At 39.6% G+C, this 23,452-nt stretch overlaps 2 protein-coding genes across 19 annotated transcripts in view; both read left to right on the top strand.

Annotated features, from left to right (window-relative positions):
* Nucleotides 1-9,542, top strand: part of neo1a (neogenin 1a) — a 164,200-nt gene extending 154,658 nt beyond the window's left edge. For 4 of the 18 annotated variants that reach the window (XM_065952727.1, XM_020637672.3, XM_020637670.3 and 1 more), the window contains exons 19-29: nt 799-906; nt 1,347-1,541; nt 3,018-3,050; nt 3,260-3,328; nt 3,647-3,785; nt 3,984-4,228; nt 4,795-4,887; nt 5,235-5,405; nt 5,719-6,006; nt 6,535-6,671; nt 7,237-9,542. In XM_065952727.1, the coding sequence (XP_065808799.1) occupies nt 799-906; nt 1,347-1,541; nt 3,018-3,050; nt 3,260-3,328; nt 3,647-3,785; nt 3,984-4,228; nt 4,795-4,887; nt 5,235-5,405; nt 5,719-6,006; nt 6,535-6,671; nt 7,237-7,389 (1,631 nt within the window). In that variant the 3' untranslated portion in view covers nt 7,390-9,542. Of the gene's footprint in view, nt 1-798; nt 907-1,346; nt 1,542-3,017; nt 3,051-3,259; nt 3,329-3,646; nt 3,786-3,983; nt 4,229-4,794; nt 4,888-5,234; nt 5,406-5,718; nt 6,007-6,534; nt 6,672-7,092 lie in introns of all 18 variants that reach the window. The other 14 variants (XM_020637671.3, XM_065952731.1, XM_065952729.1 and 11 more) reach the window with 12 other exon arrangements.
* Nucleotides 9,543-11,807: 2,265 nt separating this feature from the next.
* Nucleotides 11,808-22,755, top strand: LOC109986859 (sorting nexin-1). Its single transcript, XM_020637708.3, has 15 exons — nt 11,808-11,964; nt 13,266-13,413; nt 14,728-14,840; nt 14,956-15,022; nt 15,229-15,272; nt 15,426-15,567; nt 15,651-15,729; nt 16,235-16,310; nt 16,451-16,564; nt 17,739-17,832; nt 17,969-18,174; nt 19,210-19,353; nt 20,058-20,138; nt 21,355-21,426; nt 21,528-22,755. Exons 1-15 carry the CDS (start codon nt 11,845-11,847, stop codon nt 21,576-21,578), a joined length of 1,551 nt encoding a protein of 516 aa, XP_020493364.2. The 5' UTR covers nt 11,808-11,844; the 3' UTR covers nt 21,579-22,755.
* The last annotated feature ends 697 nt before the right edge of the window (nt 22,756-23,452 follow it).

The raw sequence follows: 23,452 nt of genomic DNA, 5'->3' as shown, positions 1-23,452 counted from the left end.
AACTCTTTAATGGATTAAAAACCTATTTGTTCCAGTTTTGGTTCTTTATAACGTTACTGTTTAGCTTGATTAGGAACGATTTAACCTCTTTCTCAGCACTTAATTAAAGAGTGGATTTATCTCTAAAACTATCATTGATTGCAAAACTATTACCGTTACATATTGACTGAATGAGTGATAGAAATACACATAGAACCATCAGCGTTGACGCTTTAATCCATCAGCGCTCTGTTTGCAAAATGAGTATTTGCATAATCCTAATTCAGTGTCAAAGTTCTGAGACATACGTCATTGTCAATTTTAGTAGCCTGAGCTGTGAAATGTCATACAATAAACTAGATCTAAACTTTGTACCAATCTATTTATGAATGATTAAAATGAGATTTACTGGGCTTTAGGCATCAAGTGAAACCTTTTATTTATTCAACAGAGGAGAACAGACAGTTTGAATTTCTTCCCTGCCAGGGGTTTGTTTAGAAGTTGATGATATCTACAAAGTCAAAAACACACATTCACAAATGTATAAAAAAGGACATCAAGTCATCAATTTTTAGGACAGACATAGCAGAAACAAAATAGATGCAACACATTTACACCTAAAAAGCACCCAACACACACACACACACACACACACACACACACACACACACACATTGTTTGCTCATATCTTACTGGTAAGTTCACCATGTTGTTTGGATTCAATACTGTACAAGAGGTCTGTCATCTTGACCTTTCATCTGAACTTTTCAACAACATGACAAATGTCCTGTCTCTAACCCCCCCCCCCCCCCCCCACAGTCCCCAGCTCCTCCCCGAAAGACGTGACTGTGGTGAGCAAAGAGAACAAACCCCGCACCATCATTGTGAACTGGCAGCCTCCGTCTGAGGCCAATGGAAAGATCACAGGTGAGTCTCAAAGTCTCTCCAGTGCACTCTCACAGATAATGACAGGCTCAGGTTCAACTTACCTTTTGGACGTTACAATAAAATAAAGTGTTTCTGGACTGAGAAGTCAGATTTCTGTCTTGTTGTTCTTTAGTTTTATTTGCTACAAGTCGTCACAAAGCGTAACTGAAGGTGCTCTGCTAAGGATAACATATTAACCATCTCAAAAGAAATGTTCTTTACTGGCAATGTGATCATAGAGGATCATTCGTCTCCATCTGTAGTCCAAACTGCAGCCTCAAGCGCTACACTCAAAGAAGATGCAATGCAGTTAATTAAATAAATGAAGAATGTGATACATGACTCGGACTTGGAGAATAAACATGTGGCACAAAAACATGATTCTGTGCAGCCTTTAGAGCAATGATTTGTAACTGTTTGTCTTTTCCTCTCTGTTTTAGGCTACATCATCTATTACAGCACCGATGTAAATGCTGAAGTCCACGACTGGGTTATTGAGCCCGTCGTGGGAAACCGCCTGACTCATCAGATCCAGGAGCTGACTCTGGACACCACCTACTACTTCAAGATCCAGGCCAGAAATTCAAAGGGCATGGGCCCCATGTCTGAGGCTGTACACTTCCGCACTCCGAAGAGTAAGTTTGGAAGACAACGAGCTCAGTACACATTGGGGGAACAGTGCAACATAAAAAAAGAGCGGAGCGATATTTGATTATTCCCAATACAGTCATAGTTACAGATACATACTGTATGTTTAAAGGTTTTTTATCAGAAACAGAAAAAGTCATAACCAGTTTGTAATGTGCAGAGAGCGTTCGAGATCAAGAGAGTTATCGTGACAGCGGCTGATTACCAGGAATGTAATGGGATGGATCGGATTAGTTTAGCGAGATTCTTGTGTTAATGTTGGATGATTCTGTGGCATTCACATCCACGCTGTATGTCCAGACTTTTAAAAACAAGTTCAAAGTTTATTTGTATTAGGCCTGCCTCATATGAGAAAAAAATATTATGTGATAATGATGTGAGGTGCATATTAGCATGTATACGTTAATCTGCTGTTCCTTATGTTTTACACAGTGTTAACATGTCCTACCTAATCCAAAATAAATCCACAAAGATTTTTTTTTTTTATTCACCACTTAATTGAAACCAATTCATCTGCGTTTAGCTGTTAGCTCACTCTAGCTTTATCTGACTGCATCTCAGTTGTGTGATAGCGTGGCCATCATGCCCAGGCCTCAGTCTGAAGGTTAGAGTGTACACATGCTGAGTAAGAGAGCTTTGCTGGTTTACACACATTTTTCTTACATATTGCAATGAATTCAGACTTCAGTGATATTTTTATGGTGAATGTTCTTTTCGTGATCACGATAAATGTGATTAATGCAGCCCTGGTCCAAAAAGTGCAAATCCAAAAATATCTCTTAAGATTTGACTGCGTCACACTGCAAAGATCCTCAGACTTCAAAAGATATGTTTGTGAACACGCTGCATAGTCTAAGTATTTCATCATATTATATCGTTATATAAAACATACAAGCTATAATCAAAAATTGATTGTGTCCAACAATGCATGGCTCTCCGAGGATGTATTTTTCATCATCTTTTGAGCGAATCAGCTGATGTGCCGGAACCAATTTGGGATAAATGTTCTAGTTAACACTTCACACAAATTGTCCTGATGAAGTAGCTGTGAGAAACTCTCCTGAGAGCGCAGACAAGATGTTTCATAAGCCTTGTTGACTGGTTTAAAAGGCTGCTCAGCAAATCTACACCTCATTCTAATTGTAAAAAAGCTTTTTAGGTCCAGTCTTTATGTGCTGCATTCAAATATGTTTAAGTTTTCAGTATGTTTTTTTAATTTACTTTTCTCTTTTAAAAAAGGTTGTTTTTTCGATCCTTTGCTTTTAATATCATCTTGGCTGTTTCTGTAGTACACTGTTGCTTTAGGTTTTTCTCACTATTTCACATTCTTCTAGTTTGGCTTCATTCTCTTTCCCCCTTATAATCATCTTTGGCTTCATTTCCATCTTCTCTCAGCTTTACAGCTAACCTGTTTTTGCTTTTTATTGTGTCTTTCTCTCCCTGCTCTCCTTTGGCCTGTTAAGCTGAGTCCTCTGACAAAATGGCTAATGATCAAGGTAAACTCCCCCTCTACACTTTCACTGCTGACTCTGCAACTCGGTGTGTCCCTGTTTCTAAAGATTTTCAACTTCAGTCATGAAAACTTTGGGAAAGTCTTTTAGTGCTTGTAGAAGTGTTCAGATTGTGATGTCATGAATGTTTGACCAAGACGGAGTAAAGTGAAGGCCTAAACACAGTAGTGACATATTTTCTCCTTTTGTATCAGCCTCAAATCTGCCACCGAAGCCTGGACCTTCAGGCAACCAACATCCTCAGGACCCTGGAACGGCAGTTGGTAAGATTTCACTCCGGCAATACAGCAACAACTAGAAGTTGTTAGAAGTTACTTTTTTTTTTTTTTTTTTAAGATGTTTTTTGGCTTTTTATTTGACAGGGGACAGACTCAGAAAAAGGGATGAGAGAGTGGGGGATGACATGAATGGTCAAGTTTAGGACTAGAACTCAGGGCTGCAGCTTTAGAGGGCTATGACCTCTGTACATGGGGCGAGTGATTCAACCACAGAGCGTAACATACACCCCACCAACAAATGTCTTTTTTTTTTAATGCTGTTTATAAATGCTTAATATCTAATCCAGTGTTTCTCCTCTCGAGGTAAATCAGGTGTGGGAGGAAACAGCGAAAATCACATCTTGGTCATTGTCATCATCATCTCAGTGGGGGCCTTCACCATCATCGTGGTGGTGGTTGGGGCCTTCCTGTGCACACGGCGCACCACGTCCCATCAGAAAAAGTAAGCAGCACAGTGAGATCTCATGTCCTTTTCTTTCCCTTGCTCATTCTGAAAAAAAACCCAACATTTTTTTACTGCTAATTTAACAGATTTTCAGCTCGGCTGCATCCTGGATCCCTTCTCTTTCCACCACTTTTGCCATCTTTTCTCTCTAATTGATGTTAGTATTTCACCATCTCGCTCCGTTCTCTCCTGCAGAAAACGTGCCGCTTCAAAGTCTTCAAACGGCTCCCACAAGTACAAGGGCAACTCGAAAGACCTGAAGCCTCCTGATCTTTGGATTCATCATGAGAGGCTGGAACTCAAGCCCATGGACAAGTCGCCGGATCCCAACCCTGTCATGACTGAAACGCCCATCCCCCGCACCTCGCAAGACATCACACCAGCTGACAGCGGCCTGGAGAGAGACCCTCACCTGCAGCAGCGACGCAACTCCTACCGTGGTCAGTCTTGCCCAAGAGAGGGAAGACTTAAAAGTTGATGTAATAAATAGGAAGGAGATCAAAGTGAAATTCACCCCTTCTGCTTGAGCTTACATGCATAATAACACTGAGCAAACTTCTTGAGTTTGGTTTGGAGACAGGGGAGAAGATGTTGGGGGTTTAACTAAATAGCACTAGTTTTAAACCAAGGAAATGTGCTAATACAGACAGGTTTGCTTTCAGGTGGATGACTGGATGTTCCTTCAAAATTCTGTTGGTGTTTCATTGTTTTTGCTGTTGTTTCTGTGATGATCATACAAAACATTTCATGCTTTTCATACATTGTTGTGTTACCCAACATGATCGCACACACTATGCAAACAATCCAACTTTCTGCAGATTTTGTAAATCTACTCGGTATCAGTTCATAACAGAAGACTGCTGAGTTTAAAAATCACATTTAGGGAGTTAACCAGAACCCTTTGATTTAAAATTGGTTAAGGATCCTGAAGAGGGATCAATTTAAAAAAACAAAAACAAAGAGTCGTTGCTCTTTCTGATTGGCTGGTTTCCACCGTACCTTTTAGGCCACGAATCAGAGGACAGCATGTCGACACTAGCAGGCCGGCGGGGGATGAGGCCTAAAATGATGATGCCTTTTGACGCACAGCCCCCTCAGCGTAAGTGTGTGTGTGTGTGTTTGTGATGTCATAACTGTCAGGATTTACAGATAGTGAGATCAATCAATACTTATGATTTACATTTAGAAATCAGAGCGTGAAGAACCTTTTTAAAGACACAACCAGTATAGAAATATATCTCATGCTAAAGACAACTCTTTCCAGATGATGTTTATTGGATACATTCTCAATTTGGTGAAACATACAGACAGAATAATCATGTGTGTTCATTACCAAAAAATGCATCAGAAACAAAACCTTCATCATTATTACAGCCGCTTAAACATCTCATCCCATGTGTGTGTTTGTGTGTATTTGTGTGTCTCTGTGTTCATTTCCATTCACAGCTGTGATTAGTGCTCATCCCATCCATTCCCTCGATAACCATCACCACCATTATCACATGGGCAGCCTGGCATCGCCGACACGCAGCTACCTCTACCACCAGGGCGGCGGGCACCCACGCCCGCACGCTTGTGCCACCCCCATCTCCCATCTAGACAGGGTGGACTCTGAAGGTGAGACACTGCCCCCTGCTGAACAACAGGAGAAGTACAGAGGAGTCAGGCCTGGTCCTGTTCATTCATCGATCTGTCATTTGCTCATTGACTCACGCGCAGACGCCATCTCGCTACGCTCACATTCTCGTTATTTTAAAGTGTTACTAACCTTTCTCTTACCTCCCTGTAATTTAAGACTTTGAACTTCTCTTTGACTTTGCCACCGAGACAGAAGGCAGATACACTCGAGATTTTTTTTTTTACTTTTGGTGAAGTCCTTAGATCTGCTCATTGTCCCCCTCCCTTGGTCTCCCCTCCTCACCCTCTCCAGAGTCGGTCAGGAACACTCCCAGTTCAGAGCCTGTCCCTCCAGCCACCGCCTCCTCCCAGGTCTCCTGCCCGTCGGAGATCATGGTCGACCCTGAGGGAAGCTACCATGGCTCCACCACCACAGAGGAGGAGCCCAGCTACTCAAGCCAACTGCCCCCCCACCGCTCGGCCCACCCGCACGCCCATGCACACCCACTCAAGAGCTTTGCTGTACCTGCAATCCCAGCGGGCAGCCATCCCACATATGAGTCGCCTGCTCTGCCCAGCACGCCACTGCTGGCTCAGACTGGTAAGAAGAAACACACACACACACACACACACACACACACACACACACACACACACACACACACACACACACACACACACACACACACACACACACACACACACAGAGGGAAACTCAGGTCACATCAGTCTACAAGACGGCTTGCTGCTGTTCACACTGAGACTGAGCAAAACCGATCAATGATGGTGTGATGAACGATCTTTAGTGACGGGGAAAACAACAGTATGAAAGCCATAAAATCATGAATCTATTTTCAGATTGTTACAGACATGATCATGATTATGAATTTTAAACCTGCGTCATTTAGTTCATGATTGACTATTGATCCAGATTTTTGGTAAATGTTAGGATTACAAAACTGAGCACAAGTTTGTACAAATTTGATATTAAGACTCTTATTAAGTCACTTTTATTGACTTCATCTTCACTTTCTTGACACTAGCTGGAGATTGTCTGTATGCATGTCCATAAATTGCATGGAAGGCCATTTGTTGCCTTCACTGACCGTTGTGTTTGTGCTGCCTTCAGGGCCTCCTACTCACCCCCATGTTGTTAAAACAGCCTCTATTGGAACATTAGGAAGGACACGAACACCGATGATAGTCACTGTGCCCAACGCCCCCGATGTTCCAGAGACCAGCAAGATGTTGGAGGATGTCGACAGCGTGAGTATAGCACCCCCTACTGGCAGTTTGTAGTACTGCAGGATTCTTGATGGAAAATATTTAAAACTGTTTCAGTCTTGTGTTGCAAAATTATATCAATCACACACTCCTTCCAAATCCATGTCAGGTTTTCTTTGGGCACTGGATTATGAAGTTACTTTGAACTAGATGTTGGTGTTAACCACATTTTCTGTTTGTTCTTTCTCTCTTTTTTATTCCGTCCAACTTCAATTCTCACCATTTTTTTGTTGCGTTGTCGGCTGCATTTCGATCCATTTAACAACTTACCTTAACAAAACCCATGACTGGAATGACTTTATATAATTTACTCCATCTCCTAATCCTTAATGTTTGTCAACTTCTCTTTGGTTTTGGATGTTTTGCTTTGTCTGCTGCCTCTTTCTGTTGTTTCCATTTAAAGCCCTATTGACACAACCCCCCAAGCTCGCCTCACCCCACCCATACGACTCCCCCTGTCCTCTGGAAGATCCCTGACTGACCCTCTCCTCCTCTCCTTTCCTCCCTTCTTTTCTCCTCCCTTCCTTCCCTTCCTTCCTCCTTCCAGGTGCTTGCCTCCCTCCCTCCCTGCCCCTCCCCCGCCCCCCGCAGTAACCCTGTTCCTCTCCCTCAGAGCTACGAGCCCGACGAGCTGACCGAGGAGATGGCCCACCTCGAGGGCCTGATGAAGGACCTGAACGCCATCACTACAGCGCCATGAGCACTCACACACACCTTTACACGCCGACACACCTTTTCTGTCACCAACATACACACATACAGAAAGACACACACTCTTACAGTCAAACAAACACATCCAAACATAAACCTAGGAGCCAGAGGCTGGCGGACACTAAATGGCATCTTGTGCCCAAATAACTCTCCTCTCCCTTTGCAGAGAAAAAAAAACAAACTCTAGACTGAAACTTAGGAACTTTTTTCGGCTTACCTTGCTCAGTCTCAGGAAGGAGATTGCCATGAGAGGAAAGAAAAAGTGACACGCTTCATCTTCTTGTGAAGAACCGTTCTCAGAGACAATGAACTTTTAAACATTGGTCGCTTTTATCCGGAAGATTGTGAATTTATTCCTCAGCAAAAATACGTTGCGGTAGGTTTTTTTTATTCGTTGAATGCTCACTCGAGACAGTTGATTCAATGTCAAGTCAAAAGGAGAAAGTCCAAAAAAAAAAAAAAAAAAAAGCTGGTTTTTTGATGTTGGTGCTCATGCAGCGCAGTCTACACACAGTGTTTGTTTGATTAGTGTTTTCTTTGTGCATTTTGTATATCTATTGGGCCGTTTCAGTGAAGTGAACATTGGATTTCAGCCCCCTCCTACTTTACAAACCCACATTATTCATCAACCTGTTCTTTGTTTTCTCCCGATGTGTCGTATGTTGTGCCATGACTTTTTATTATTTTCTATGTTATTGTATTATTTTTTTACACACATATTCTTATAAACATGTACATATGTTGTGTGTTCGTTTTTTTTTTTAAACTGCCTCATTGTTTTGATGTTTCCCATATTTCATTATTATTATTATTATTTGGGATGAAAATGGGAGAACAAGTAAATCCTGAAGCTGAAGAGGAGAGAGGCCCCGAAGTGTTTCTACAGTACATTCTTCTCTGGCGTTGTGTTGCCCGCTTTGTACATTAACACGTCTCCTTTTTCAGCCTTTAGTTTGTTGTGGGAGCTCCATTTTTGGCCTGTTGGTAAGACCATGTTGGCCTTACCAACATGTTTGTATGTTGGGACGATTCGACTCTCCGTGGATGTCGCTCCGAGTCATGCTGTCAAATCTCCTCACAGGTCAGGGGTACCCAGGACTCAGGGCGCTGACCCACACCCCTCCTTCGAAGAAAAAAAAAAAACTCACACGGCACCCAGTAAATCAATCAATCACCTGTAACAGACGAGTTATCTTTTATACGAGACGTTTGTTGGAATGTGTGTCGTTTCCAAAAACCAATATTTGGTTTCAGACGTCTGTACTGCTGAACCACGTGTGCATTTTTCCCTCGGTGGAGTGTGTTTGCTGTATTCATCAGATGCCCTGGTTCTTTTACAAATCTCACACGATGCAAAGATGTTGGCCTTTTGAATGGGACTCCCAGATTTTTTTTACATGGTAGTTTTTGTATGAAGAAGAAAAAAAGAAAACAAGAAGCTTGTTCTGTACACAAATTCAATGTGAAAAAAAAAAGGAAAAAAAATCATCTCTAGTTTTTCATTACCCTCTTACCCAAAGAAATTTGTCATTTACAATCATAGTAATTTGCTCTACTTTTGTGAATACCATGTTTCTCGTTATGTACATCTTCATGAATGTCAATATAACTGTAAGAGTTTTAAATTATGGATACAAACAAGGAACTCGCTTTTTGGGAAAGAATCATTGAAAACAAACGCGGGAGAAAAAGGACCGGACTCCATTTGGGAAATAATCTATTGAGTTGTAAACAGTTGAACCTGTATTGCACTTTTTCACAATTTTTGAAAAGTACATTTCTTACATATCTTGTGTTTTAAATATCAGAAGCTGTTTGTGTAACGTAGTGTCCTAGGTAAGCAGCAGGCAGCTGGTCTTGTTTTTTATGGTTTTTTTTTCCTTTGTTTATGTTTTTTTTTTGCTTCAGAGATGATATGAATTTGAGCAGCTGAGTTGTTGAATTTGCAGCTCGTGATGAGGAATTCTGTTGTTGCTTGTTCATGTACAGAGCTTTTTTTTTTTTGCTTTCTGTAGAAAACAAAATCAGTGGCTTTTTAAAAAATGTTGAAAAAAAAAGGTTTGAAAAAAACATGTTTTTTTATTGGTGCTCCTATACATTGTGTATACAAACTATTATGAATACTAACAAAGTAAAAACCTGTGCTCGTCTTCTTTTCATCAAACACCATAAGGATGCCCCCCCACTGACAGTTTGATATTTCCTCATATTTTCAAAGTACAGAAATGGGTCAAATATTAAAAGTACGTACTGCTCATTGTGAGTGAAGAAGCAGCTTGAGCTAAGATGATTGATGAAGTAAAACAAAACACTGGTCAGCAAGAATTTCAATGAATGGATTCATTATTTTACTCAGGTAGTGTGAAAATGGTCAAGACACTTCTTGCACTTCCACATCAGTGTTCTCTGTGACATTAAAGCTCCGGTGAGGAGTTTTTAGGCGCGCATGAACCAGACTGAAATCAGGACTGAAGTTTCTGTATCTGTACGACTGATCATCTCTTAAAAAAAAAAAAAAAAAAAACTTCTTCTTTTAAAGATATTATTTTGGCCTTTTTGCCTTTATTAGATGGGACAGCCGAAGAGAGACAGGAAATGTTGGAAGGAGAGAGTGGGGATGACATACAGCTAAGGGCCGAAGTTGGATTTGAACCCAAGGCCACTACTCTGAGGGATATTCCCTCTGTACATGGGGCACGTCATAACCACTAGGCTATCAGTGGCCCAAAAGTAGTCATCTTTAATGCCTAATTAACCTCTGCATGTGTCAAATGAAGTAACAGCACACTGCAGAATCAGCCTTTGTTTATATTTTCCATCGTGAATATTCAGTGAGTGATATGTTTAACTCTGAAAAGTCGGCAGGAGGGTATTTTTTTTTGTCAGAGAACGCTACTTACAACTAGATAATTAAAAAATCTTTTTTTGTCTAACCCAGATTTCAAGGATGTCTTCTTTAGTTATGGCATAAAAAAACATGTTTTCTGAATCCATACACATTTACAGATGTCATTTTAAAACTTGTTTTTTAATATCAATATCACAAGATAGTTTGCCTGTTAACACAGGCTTTACCTGGTCAGGTGGGCTTCAGCTGGGCGTGGACTCTTTCAGCATGTTGCTGTTGGTCCTCTTGAAACTGAATTGGCCTTCTGGGATAAATAAAGTTTTCTGAATCTGAATCTCTTGTGGGAAATTCAGAGTAATATAAATTGTCCAGAAGTCAGCATATTTTTGTGACAGTGGACATTGAGACTGGATGAGAGCCAAGTGGTGTACAGTCTACCCAGATGAGTCCTGACTGGTTTCCATTAAGTCATCACAGATAAACACAAGGTTGTTTCTTACACATAAAGTGTTTATCTGGACTGGAGTGCCAGGGTGTATAGATTTCAACCCTGACCAACTGTTGAAGGTAAAGATGTCAGATAGTGGCAAGCATGGCTTCTCTTTACGTTGTCACATTTTCTTTAGCACCAAAGCCTCTTTGTACACGCTCAAATATAAATCAATCAGTCAGTCAGTCAGTGACTGACCTACTCATAGCTTTCTCTTTTTCTTCAGCTTGAAGGTTTGGTGTTCTCCGCCAGTCACTCATCCAGTTTGTCTGGATAAATTTGGCTTTTTGCCTGGATGGCTGTTAAAAGTGACTCACTCAGCATTTGGTGTCAGGTTGACATGACATTTGAAAATGCTGACATCTACAATGTAAGATTCTAGGTGATTTTATTTCAGTTCAGACATCAATTTAATTTAAATTCATCTAATGCAGTGGATCTGCCTTTTTCAATCACTTCACCTCAGTGTTGTGGCAGGAAACTTTGGTGGAAATGTTTCTAGACTTAGGGGAAGCTACATGATTATTTCCGTCACATCAGGTGAGTTGCCAGGAAAGTAACTCTACTTGTAAATGGAGTTAAAATAAAAGCTTAGGTATACAAGAAAATACAATTCAATCATTTTATTTGGAAGACACTTCTGTCCAAAGCCCCCTAGCCTGCACCTGAGAGTTAAATACAATTAATAATTTGTCAACAAAGAAAAGATTAAAAAAAATATTCTTGATCTGCATCCTTTAATAATATATATATATATTTTTAAATGTTATTTAGACTATACAGCACAAAAACTTAAATCTATGTTCTTAAGATGGTTTAGCAACATTTACGACTGTGTAAAGACTGGGATGGTGGACAAATCAAAAATAGGCAATGTGGGAAATAACATGTTCATGTAAATGGTGTTTCAACTGTACCACAAAACAGGAATGAATTCCGCTTATTATCTTTTATGTGTGTATTTTTAATATGACTAAAGGTCGTCAAACTTAAATGAATCAGACTTTGAAGGCAGACCGGCAGGTGTCGCTGCAGCCGTCCGATCTCAACTTCAACTTCCCAGCAACTTCCGCCTACGTCATTCCCTCTCACACACAACACGGAATATGGCGGCCAGCTCAGATCGGAGTCCTCCTCCTTTCCCTGCCTCAGAGGAGCCCGGCGCTGGACCGCTTGACATGGCAGACGGAGACAGCGACGAGGGAGAGGACATCTTCGTTAATAAGGTACGTTTTAAGTTTAAATGTGAGTAATTATGACAGGTGTGCGAAGGTTTTGACTGCATTCACGATAAGAGAGTGGAGCCACTTGCTCAGCCTCTTTTATCTCATCTGACCTGCATTCATGGCATCCAAAACAACAGAGCTCCTGACAAAGAGGACACAAACTGTATGGTTTTGTATGAAAATATGAACGAAACTGATTCACAAATGTAGGAGAAGTTAGTAAACTGGGCGTGTTTGACTCCCAGACACGAAGTTGTATCTTTTGTTTGTGTTTCCTCTGCAGACCTGCTTCTTCACTGTAGATTTTAAAATGTTTGTTTGTCTCTGTCATTCTCATGAAGACATTTGAGGTGGTCTTGGCTGAAAGTACAACTCAGATGACCACCCTCTCAGTTGTACTTATCTACATTGAACAGGAGGGAGTGTTAAGATAAGAAGAAGCACTTACTTAAAAAAAACAAGTAAAAAAAAGACCTCAAAATAAAAGGGGAAAAAGAACAGAAGAAAACTGTCCTCTGGGACTGTTACTACAATGTGATTCATTCTTAGATGATGATTGTTAATGCATATCAAGTCATATTTTCATAATGTAAAGTCAACTAGTCCACTGACTCTTTGGTAAATTCTGAAAATAAACTTTACCAGAGCTCAAAGTGACATTTTCACGTCTACACAAACACATAAACTCTTACATTTTGAGAAGCAGGGTTTTTTTTTAAAAATTAAATTAAATTGATTATTTCTATTAACCCTCCATTAAGATGCATACGTTGGTCAAAAATTGCCGGCTGAGGTTGTTTTCTTTCTGGTGTTTAAAATGTGGAGAACTCAAAAATAATTCAAACATGAAATCCTCTGGTGCAGATCAAAATATAAATCTGACGTACGTTGCATAAATACATTGATTCCAAAAGGGGCATTTTTGGCCTTGTTGTTGAAGAGTGTAGGGTCTAATCTCTGGTGACTCTAAGGGTTAAGAAATGACTTGACAATGATAAAAAAAAAAAAAAAAATGTATTCATCAGTTTATCAAGTTTTAGCTAAAGCTTTATATATGTAGTTGGTTTGTTTTATTTGTTGCATTTTATACAAGTTCTTCCTCTAATTTAATAGCAAAACTTAAATGTTGTAAAGTAAATTAAGCATGCATCAAATTCTCTCAGAAGTTCAGTACTGGAGAAAATGTACATGGTTACATTCCTCCACTGCATGTCTGATATGCATACTATCACTCGACAAGATAAGCACTCTGTCTGTGTGTCTGTGGCTCATTAAAGCAACTTGTCCTTCTCCGTCTGCAGAGTAACCCTGTGGCTGTGAGTCGAGGAGTTTCCCAGCCGGACGGTGCTGCTGAAGAGCCTTCAGACATTTTCAGTGAGGAGAAGGTCGGCGGCACAGCAGCCAAATCCAACGGCGTTCACTCGGATGACGACAATGACCTGTTTGCTGGTTTGTAGGCTTTTTCTCATTCTCCATGGAGTGCCAGCAGTGTCTTGTGAGATGCTTTATTTTAAGCCATGGTCATGTTTTTAATGCAGATCCTAAAGGGCCATTCCACTGATTTTACACATGTGATTCCCTTTAGTGCTCATGAGGCTAATCAGTTAATTTACTAATGGTTTTAACTCTGGCTGGGAGACTGCACATGTACAGCAGTAAGCCTGTCTTACAGACTTTGCCTGTTAATGTGAGCGTTCACTTGGCAGGATTGATTTGACTTATTAGAAATGTAGAATCCAACTTTTCCGGAGCTTGTACCCAGACTCAAAAGTAAAGTAATTTGCATCCCTCGCATGGATTTTTAAATCTGTCAGTGTAAAATGAAACTAATCAGTATTCCTCCTCACTGTCCCTACACTGTTAGATCCATCTGGAGTTAATGAAAGCATCTGTACTCTAAGTTGTTAACTTATGTGTTAGCATAGTTCAAATGTAAAGTTCTTGTTCTAATAAAAGAAGACACACAGTAAGTGTTGTTATTATCACAGACTGTATGAAACATTGGCTTAGTCTCAGTGATGCAACCCCTCTGGTTGTGAGGCGTTATGAAGCCAGACGATGGCGGTCGCCATGTTTGAAATGCTATGCTAACTTAGCTTTTGATCAATCTGGAAACGGGGAAAGAAGTGGAGGCGGGCCTTGAGCCTCCTGGCAAATAGCTACAACACACTTGCCTGTCAGTCAACTCAACAACACCCCTGATTATGCTGATAGTATCAATAATTATATATGAATAACTCGTATGGGCTTAATAAAACAAAACAGATGAGTTAGTAAAAATTCCCCAATGTGTCCCAACAAAGAAATTAGCATTTAATACCAAATGCATTTTTTTTTACCAGGCTGTAAACATGTTTATTTATGCTGTAAAAATGAGCATTTTGATATGGGCTTTCATTGGGATTCATTTGGAGACTCAAGGAATTGCTGTTTTTTTGTACAGCTGATATGTTCAATGAAGTTAGGGTACAAATTACACTTATAACTAAAATGTAAAATAATACTGAAACATTTATAATATTAAATATATATTAAATAAATATATATAAATATATATATTTACAATGACAAACCTGCACTGGTTTGCTCCTAGCCCCCTACAATAAAGCTTTTCTACTGTGACTTACCAAAGCATTCCTATGTTCTGGGTGAATCAGGTGATATTGTTTGACCTAAGGTTTCGCTGTGTGATCGTGTCTGACATACTCTAAAGTCGTCTTTTCTTTTTGGATCAAGACATCAAAAGCCCTTTTCTTTCCCCAGAGGCCCACACAGAGCCGAGCACAGACAAAGCCGCCAGCTCTGCTCGTAAGGAGCTCTCACCCTCCTCGTTCACTCAGAGCCCTGCAGCGCTGCAGCCCACCTCTTTGGAGCAGGTAGGGGCCATGACAGAGCCGGAATTTTCTAACTTGGAAACAATTGCACATTGCTTTTGCACCGCCAACACTTTAATCTACATTTCAAGTCTTTTGTTGTCCTTGTTGATAACAGTTGGAGGAGGATGAGGCCAAGGACAGTTTTGATGTGGATGTTGCTGTCACAAACCCAGAGAAAGTCGGTCAGTGTCTTTTTGTATTTATACTGTTAGTTTGTAAAATGAAGATGCAGCTTTTTTTCTTTTCCATGTGTTCACTAAGTTAATATTTTAAAAAAAAAGTCTGAATAAATTGTTTTAGATCATTTTCTGTAAATGTAGCTACAGAGACATTTTATGCATGACCACATTTTCTATCTTCACATGTCTCCCTGTTTCTGTCTTTTTAGGAGATGGCATGAATGCATACATGGCCTACAAAGTATCAACCAGGGTCAGTTGTAAAGCTTGATTCTTTTTCATGTATTATATTCTTTATTGTATTATTTTTTAGCTTTTTTTATATGGCTTTGAAAACGTCCAACTTTTCACTATATTGGGTTCTTAAAGTTCTGTGTCTTTCTTGTGTTGTTGTCTCTACTTCCAGACATCCTTGGCCATGTTCAGGAGTAAAGTCTTCTCTGTGAGGAGACGTTACAGTGACTTCCTGGGTTTATATGAGAAGCTGTCCGTCAAGCAGTCTCTCCATGGCTGCATCATCCCTCCACCACCTGAGAAAAGTGTTGTAGGTGGGTCCTCGTGTTTTGGTCCTGTGTTGGTCCTATGTCTCCTTTTCTTGTCTCCATTTGGTGACTGTTGTTTGGCTCCACAGGAATGACCAAAGTGAAGGTGGGAATGGACGACCCGTCATCTGTAGAGTTTCTGGAGAGAAGACGAGCAGCTTTGGAGAGGCAAGACCCCATTCATGTTTAAACAATGAAATTATTCGGCGATGATTAGTAGTGCTCATATTGGGCAGGGTCACTCTGCATCATCATGGAGGACAGCTTTAGGACTCGTAAGCATGAATCATCAATATTCACGAAGCCATCATATAACTGTGGCAGAAACTGTTTGTGGTCATGATCATCAGTTATTTCATAGACAGTGGAAAAAAAAAATATTTATACATGAAACAAAAATACTGAGGGAACATAACAGAAGTATAGGTAGTGCAGGTTAGTTGACTTTGGACTTAAGAGTTTGAATTTCGATGCAGGAGTCTTGATGTAATTCAAACACTGAAGACATGTTTAACATGTTCAGAGGGAAGGCCTCACAATCCAAAATAGAAAAAGATATGTATGACAGATATTTTCTCCCAAAGGTCTCATTAACCGTTTTTCTCCTCATGGATATATTTTAGAGATTAAATTAACTTCTTATTCACTTTGTCACTCCATGTTTTGGTTGTAGGTATCTTCAGAGAATCGTGTCTCATCCAATGTTACTGCAGGATCCCGATGTCCGTGAGTTCTTGGAGAGAGATGATGTGAGTATTGGAAGATTTGAAAGATTTTCTAAAAAAAACAAGCTGTTTTAAAACTATATACCATTTAAAGAATAAGATGAAGCTACCTGTCTCAAGATGAGTACTTAGTTGATGTGTTTTTGTTTGTGTTTTATTTCCAGCTTCCCCGAGCGGTGAACACTCAGGCTCTGAGTGGAGCTGGCTTCCTCAAAATGATCAATAAGGCATCAGACGCTGTCAACAAGATGACTATCAAGATGAATGAGTCTGACACTGTAAGGGAACTCTGGATGGAGTGTGACCTCAATGTCGAGATACAATCTAAAATAATGTGATCAAATGGGAAAACTTGGATAGTTAATGAAACTCTGAATAATCAGAGAAGGCTGCGGAACATTTAAACACGATGAAATCAATATCCACAATGTGCTACAAGACATTAAAGCTTGAAACACAACAACAAACACAACAACAACAACAACAAGTACATCTAGATGTTTTAAAACTATTTTGTTGTGTTCCTATTTTTCCAATTATTAAACACTTACATAGAAGATAACTTAATCTCATAAGTAAAATATTTGAAAGTTTTGAGTGGCTACAGACATTTTATTTAGTAAATACTAGGTGGCCATGAGGTGTAAAAAAAAAAATGTAACTGCAGAGAGAGTCAAGCAGCTGGGCTTAATTTAGGCAGATTTGCACCAAGCCAAGGATGTAGTTTAGGATACCTTTATTAGAGCAGGACGTATTATATAAAAACTGCTTTTCATATTTAAATGAAATGTATGTAAATGTATTGTGATATTGTAACTGCCTATCTTAATATTATAGCAAGACAAAAGTGCATTCCATTAAAGGGCCCACTCACACTAGGCAATCCATACTGGGCCAAAACACGCTTAACCACTAAAGTCCAGTTCGTTTGACTAGTGAGTGCGCCGATCTGTGCTCAAGCATGGTACAATTTCTTGGCCCTTGCACGCTTGGAAGAAGTGTGCTTCAGCCCGGCACAACGTTGACAGTCTTCATTATCGAGAAATACCGAAGTGTTCTGGCTGTATCTGACTAAATTGACTCAAATAAGGCACAAAGTCACTAAAGTTGCTGTCATGTTCTCTATGTTGTCCTCTGATGTGCGGACGCTTATGTGACTGCACTTCCCTTTTTTATTATTTTATTTTATTTTTTAGTCTGGCTATATTGTAAACTAATCACGCTTGATCATGTTAAGCCGTGTATGTGTCCTATTGTGCTTTTTTGCAACGTTATGTACAAGAGGTAAGCGTGCTCAGGCTCGGTTAGTACTGGAGCAGTGTGAGTGCAGGCCAGTGGGGGAATGGGGAGGGGGGACAATATCACTCTTCAGCTCGGTACAGGACAACTGAGCTTAGTGTGAGTACCTCCTAAGATATGAAGAGGTTGATTAGATGTGTTTTTGTTTCTCAGTGGTTTGAGGACAAGTTTCAGGAGGTGGAGAACGAGGAGCAGCAGTTGAGGAAGCTTCATGCCTTGGTCGACTCCCTCGTCAATCACAGGAAGGGTGAGCTTCTTCTGCCTTTCTTGACTTTACGTCTTCTGCTTATTCAACCGAGGAAACAGAAGACAACAGTCCAGCTGCTAGCTTATTTCAAACTTGGAAGAGTCAATACATTCTCTGTTTCCTCCCTCATAACCAGAGCTGTGTGGGAACACAGCAGTGTTTGCCAAAAGTATGGCCATGTTGGGAAACTCTGAGGACAACACAGCCCTGTCTCGGGCACTGTCCCAGCTGGCAGAGGTGGAGGACAAGATGGAGCAGCTGCATCAGGAGCAGGCATCCAGTGACTTCTTCATCTTTGAAGAGATGCTGGCCGACTACATCCGCCTGCTGGGTGCTATGAGGGTAAGCTCACAGCAGCAGGAGGGTCGATAAAGTAATGGAGGAAGTAAATAAGGAACAAATTGTGATTTTTAAATTTCTGGGGGGAAAAGCTGATTTGAAGCTTTGTCCATCCTGTGCATGATTCTTCTTTCTTCTTCTTTCCTCGACACAAACAGTGTTATGCACACATACCAGTCTTTTTAAATAACAACTTCCTTACTCACTACACCAGGATACAAGACTCTTAACACCATAAGTTGTTTCCTCCTTTCTAGATCCTTGCTTGTGTTGTATTAACTTACTGTATGTCTCTTTGGATAAAAGCATCTGCATGATGAATTTTAAAATTACGGCTATGTTCCAAAAACGTTCTTAGACATTGTTATGTTCCCCGTAGTTCTAGGGGATGCACACTGAAGAAAAAAGAACTGAAAGTAACTGTGTTAAAGGCAGTGCCACCCCCCCCCCCCTTCGAAGGTCAAGTTAAAAAAAAAAAAAAAAAATTGTGCTGTTATTGTAGGGATAGAATAGTGGATAGAGTCGGAAATCAGGGAAAGAAGTCATTTAAGGATACCTTTCTGGTAGAAAAGGACAGCTGTCATCAAAAGTAACCCATGAACACCAAGATTCCTTCAAATGTTTGTGTCGTCGTGTCGCCATGTCAGCATGTGTCGTCGTCGTCCCCCCCCCCCCCCCCCCCCCCCCCCAACGCTGTAAACCTAGGGGAGACACTGAAAGGGTTTAGTTAATCAGGGCATTTTCTTACCGTCTGTGTTAGAATCTATTAAATGAAAAATATTTTTCAACAAAGTGTTCAATGCGATCCAAAGATGTGAGGGTGATTGGTTTGCAAATGTTTTTCAACAATCCCGTCATTAAATATCTGCCTCAGTGTCCAGAAACCACCTGAAGATGGTATTAAATAACTTTTTAATAATATAAATTACATTTGTTTACAGTCACAGTTTTATTGCAAGCATGCCAGCTTTTCTCTGTTTGGTATGTGGACTGATGTGTGACTAAATCAGTCCTATAATCTAACATTGATGTGCACAGGGGTGCTTTGACCAGCGCATGCGGGCGTGGCAGCGATGGCAGGAGGCTCAGAGCACTCTCCAGAAGAAGAGAGAGGCTGAGGCCAAGCTGCTGTGGGCCAATAAGCCCGACAAACTGCAGCAGGCCAAAGAAGAGATCTCTGAGGTAACAGATGCTAAACACCTTCAGTCTTCTATTGTAGAGGATTCATAGAGGTTTCTCATTCAAACATCTTGATGTTGCTCACAGGTAAAATGGTCAGCTACTTGTTAAAGGAGAGGATATGTATGTGGGTTTATTGTCTGTTTAATTGTGTTGTTTCTGGAGTAAAATCTTCAGTGACCAGAAGAGACAAAAATATTCTATTAAGACAACAAGTAAGAAATAAGAAAGTTGATCAAGTGTTTATGTCCTTTATCTGGATTATATTCTTATTCAATGATTTCACTATTATTTTTATGAGCCAGAAATTGTTCCTGTTTTTCTTTATTAAATGTCGATGGAGTTTTGCTTTTCATCAGATAAAGTAGTTACTTTTAGAATTCATCGAGATCTGTGCAATGGCTGTTTCTCCCCCCACACAATTGTCTGACCTCTTTGGGTGGGGGGCTTAAAAAAAAAAAAAGGATCAGAAAATAGACTTCATTTGAGAGGATAATGGATAGAGCAGGAAATTGGGGAGAGAGAGTGGGCTGGGGGTCAGACTTGAACCCGAGGTCATTCATGACATAGCTTCTATTCTGTTGTTTTAGAGATAAAAGGTCATGTTTTCAGATTTCACTATCACAGCCCGGAAAAGTATGTGGTTGTTGTCGTTTTTTTAAACATTTTTTCAATGTTTTTTTCTTTTCCTCCTCGTGTGTGTTTAGTGGGAGGGAAGGGTCACCCAGTATGAGAGAGATTTCGACAGGATTGGCATGACTGTACGCAAGGAGGTTCTCAGGTTTGAGGTATGTTCATTCTTTTTATAAAGGCTTAAAAATCTTTTGTAAAAGCAAAATGTCTTTTCATAACTCTGGAACACGTGGATTTAAAATGTTCTCTGATATTGATTGTCAGATGAAGACTCTAATGTCAATGTGACAACTTGTCACTCTTGTAAATGAGATTCTTAATCTCAATGAGGTTCTCCTGGTTAAATAAATGTAATAATCACTGTTTTCATTTGAACCTTTGGACATGTTTGGCTAAACCATTAGAACCTGTGGATTAATCCACATTAATGCCTATTGCACATATTTTAATGGAGTTAAGGTGATGGTAGTCAGTGATTGCACTGCACTCTCTCTAAAAGGAGGAAGCAGACTATCAACATGTCTGTCCTGCTGCTGCTGTTATCTTCATGTCTGCAGGGATATGATGAAGGGAAGAACAAACCTTTTAAACTGTCCTGCTGCTGTGGACAAACGTATAAAAGGCAAATCAGTCATAAATGAATTCTGATCTACAGCCGCTCCTGCTTTTACCACATTAGTATTACGTTTTTGGATGTTGGTTCAAATGAATTAGACAGGCTGATATGTGTTAAATGTCATTGTTATCAGAATAACAAACATCGTTATGTTGTTCTTGCATACTTACTTTGAGTATCCAGTTATTTTCAGTGTTGACAAAATCCCCAGTTTTGCTGCAGGCGATGGTTTGAGACGTCTGTTCTGAGCACACAGAACAATTTTACAACAATTTTCAACTGCTCACTCCCTTTACTCATTGAGCCTCACAACTGTATGTGCCTCCTCAAGCCTGTTCACTGTACGTTAAGCACTCGGCACTTAAACGAAAAGCATAGTGACCTTCAAGCTCAGAAAACAAAGTTCTCAAACCTTGACATTTGCATTGCCTCTAAGTAGAGCCTGAAGTCTTTATCGGTTACTTATTTATCAGACGGATGATTCTTTCTCCTGTTTATGGGCACATTAATTACCTCTTTTATTTATTCTCTCTTTTTCAGTTGTGGAAAATTATTTTCATGTTTTATAAATAATCTATTCGAACATTCTTTTTTGTTTTGGATTAGTCCCACATTAAAAGATTTGCTGGAGGTTTGACCTTATAAGACTATTTATCCTCTCTGTGGACTGAGGGTGAAATTCTGCCAGAAATTCCTTCAGTCCTCCTTAATATTGGCAATGAGCTTGAAACACAGCAACACTTTTGTCTTTTCAGAAAGAAAAATCCAAGGACTTCAAGAGCCAGATAATCAAATATTTGGAGGCAATGATGCAGTCTCAACAACGGGTAAGCACTGTTGTTGTTATTTGTTTAGTATTCATTAAAACACATTGAATGTAAATTATCACAACATGCTTTAACTGGTTTGTTTTTCTTCCTTTCTCCAGCTTACAAAGTTTTGGGAGGCATTCCTGCCTGAGGCGAAGGCTATAGCTTAATGAAGAGGGAGACTTTTTGTAACGACCCCGACTGCCTTTTTTGAACACTTTACCTCTTTACCAGAACCGAGAGGACAATTTTCAAACACACAACAAACATCCATCCATTTTTGTCTCTTTTTATTCATAGTGTATTCTCTTAACTTGTACAGTTCTTTGATAAAATAACCCGCAGCAAAAACACAACATTACTTCAGTGTTCTTCTTAGTATTCTTGACTTAAAGATGGTTTAAAGCAGGAATCCAACAGGGGTTAACCTGCTCCTGCTATATAAACAAAGGCCCACTGTTTGTCTATAATTGAGACATCGATATATATAAGTTGTTTTATTTGTTGCTTATACTAACACTGAGGTACTGCCCTAGAGTAACATTGTCTATAGTTTACATTAGAAGATAGACGTATGTAAATCATTCCAGCCCCTAACAGCTCATGTTGATTGATGCATGACGGATGATTATTTTGAAGCACTAAACTGTATTTCACAGTTAAAAAAAAAAAAAAGAAGCTGTTTGCTTTGGTAAGAAACCACTATTGATGACTGAGCTCATTTACCAGGAGTATTAGCACATTGTAACAGTATATAATACGAAGCATTACAGATCCTATAAGTCATTAAAATTTAGATTTGACAAGCTTAAGGTCTTGTCAGAGGTGTTACAGACGATAACAGAAATATGATGTTACAGTGAGTGCAGGCTGAGAAATGAAATCACTCATTTGTATTTTCTACAACGATGTATTCCTTAGAATAATGTTTATTATATGAACCCATTTCTTCCGTGTAAACACTTTGAAGAAACTCTTGTGTCTGTCCAAATGAGGCCAAAGGAACTCATTGGGAAGTGCTGCAGAGATTGTTAACTGCCCCTGTGTATGACTGTTGATGTAAACACATGTACAGTACTTGAATGGAGTCGTACAAACACTGATTGAAATTATAAGTAGCCTTTTTTTTTAATAACATTGATTTGAAGATGACAGAAAGGCACAGACATTCAAGTGATAAGGTCCCTTTTCTTATTCTGCATTTGTAAGTGTAGTTTTTCTGTCATGTCATACTTCTGTAAGAATGTGCTTTATTTTTGTAACCACTTTGCATTGGCACACACATTTCCCTGGAAATGCTGTACAGGTAGATGTCAAAAAAATAAATATGATTGGTTAAGCTTTGGACTCTGTTCAAACTTGTTTGTTGTGTTTCGTTGAATGAACAATTTCAATTCAGTAACATGGATGAATCATAAAATAACGGATCTACGTGCTTCATAATTGATAAAGGCCTTCTTGTAGTCAATTTGTGTCTTTAAGAAATGTTGTTCACAACTTAAAGTTCTGCTGTTGGTTTGAAACTAATCACTTCCTGTTGTAGATAAGATGTGCAAGTCCCAAAACTTAAAACAGCGAATCCACTTTTTATACCAAAAGTCTTGTGCCCTATTAACAGAAATATAAGAATTGTGACCTGAAAGCAGCGCTCCTCTTGTGTCAAACATTTTAATGAATCGAAATCTGCAGGTCGACTACTCTATTGTCATCCTTAAATAGGAATCTTGAGAAAAGAGATTCTTAACTGTCCTGTTCAATAACTTTAAACAAGAGAACTGTACCTAAACAATTCAAAGGCTGACTGATGTCATTTGCTACAATTTTTCTTAACAAATTTGTAAAATGAGATTAGAAAAGCTCAGAAATTAGAGCTGTGGAGGGAAATACTTCAAAAATATAAAGTATATTAATTTATTGTAAAAAACTATAGCATAAGAGTTTAGTGTTCAAAGACACATTAGGCTACATAAAACTGAGCTTTTATGGTGGTGTTACATGTATAGTGTTATGCACACGACCAAAAAAAAAAACTACAATCTAAGTT

This window comes from Labrus bergylta, chromosome 3, assembly GCF_963930695.1.
Source record: "Labrus bergylta chromosome 3, fLabBer1.1, whole genome shotgun sequence".
NCBI lineage: Eukaryota > Metazoa > Chordata > Actinopteri > Labriformes > Labridae > Labrus > Labrus bergylta.
The sequence above is the reverse complement of the archived record's forward strand: the minus strand, read 5'-3'. Positions and strand labels throughout refer to the sequence as shown.

Bases quoted from the DNA above. Each gene is read 5' to 3' on its own strand.
- LOC109986859 (XM_020637708.3), top strand. From the start codon at position 11,845: ATGGCGGCCAGCTCAGATCGGAGTCCTCCTCCTTTCCCTGCCTCAGAG. The intron at 15,023-15,228 runs GTCAGTGTCTTT...CTGTCTTTTTAG, and splicing joins CACAAACCCAGAGAAAGTCG to GAGATGGCATGAATGCATAC. The intron at 20,139-21,354 runs GTATGTTCATTC...TTGTCTTTTCAG, and splicing joins AGGAGGTTCTCAGGTTTGAG to AAAGAAAAATCCAAGGACTT.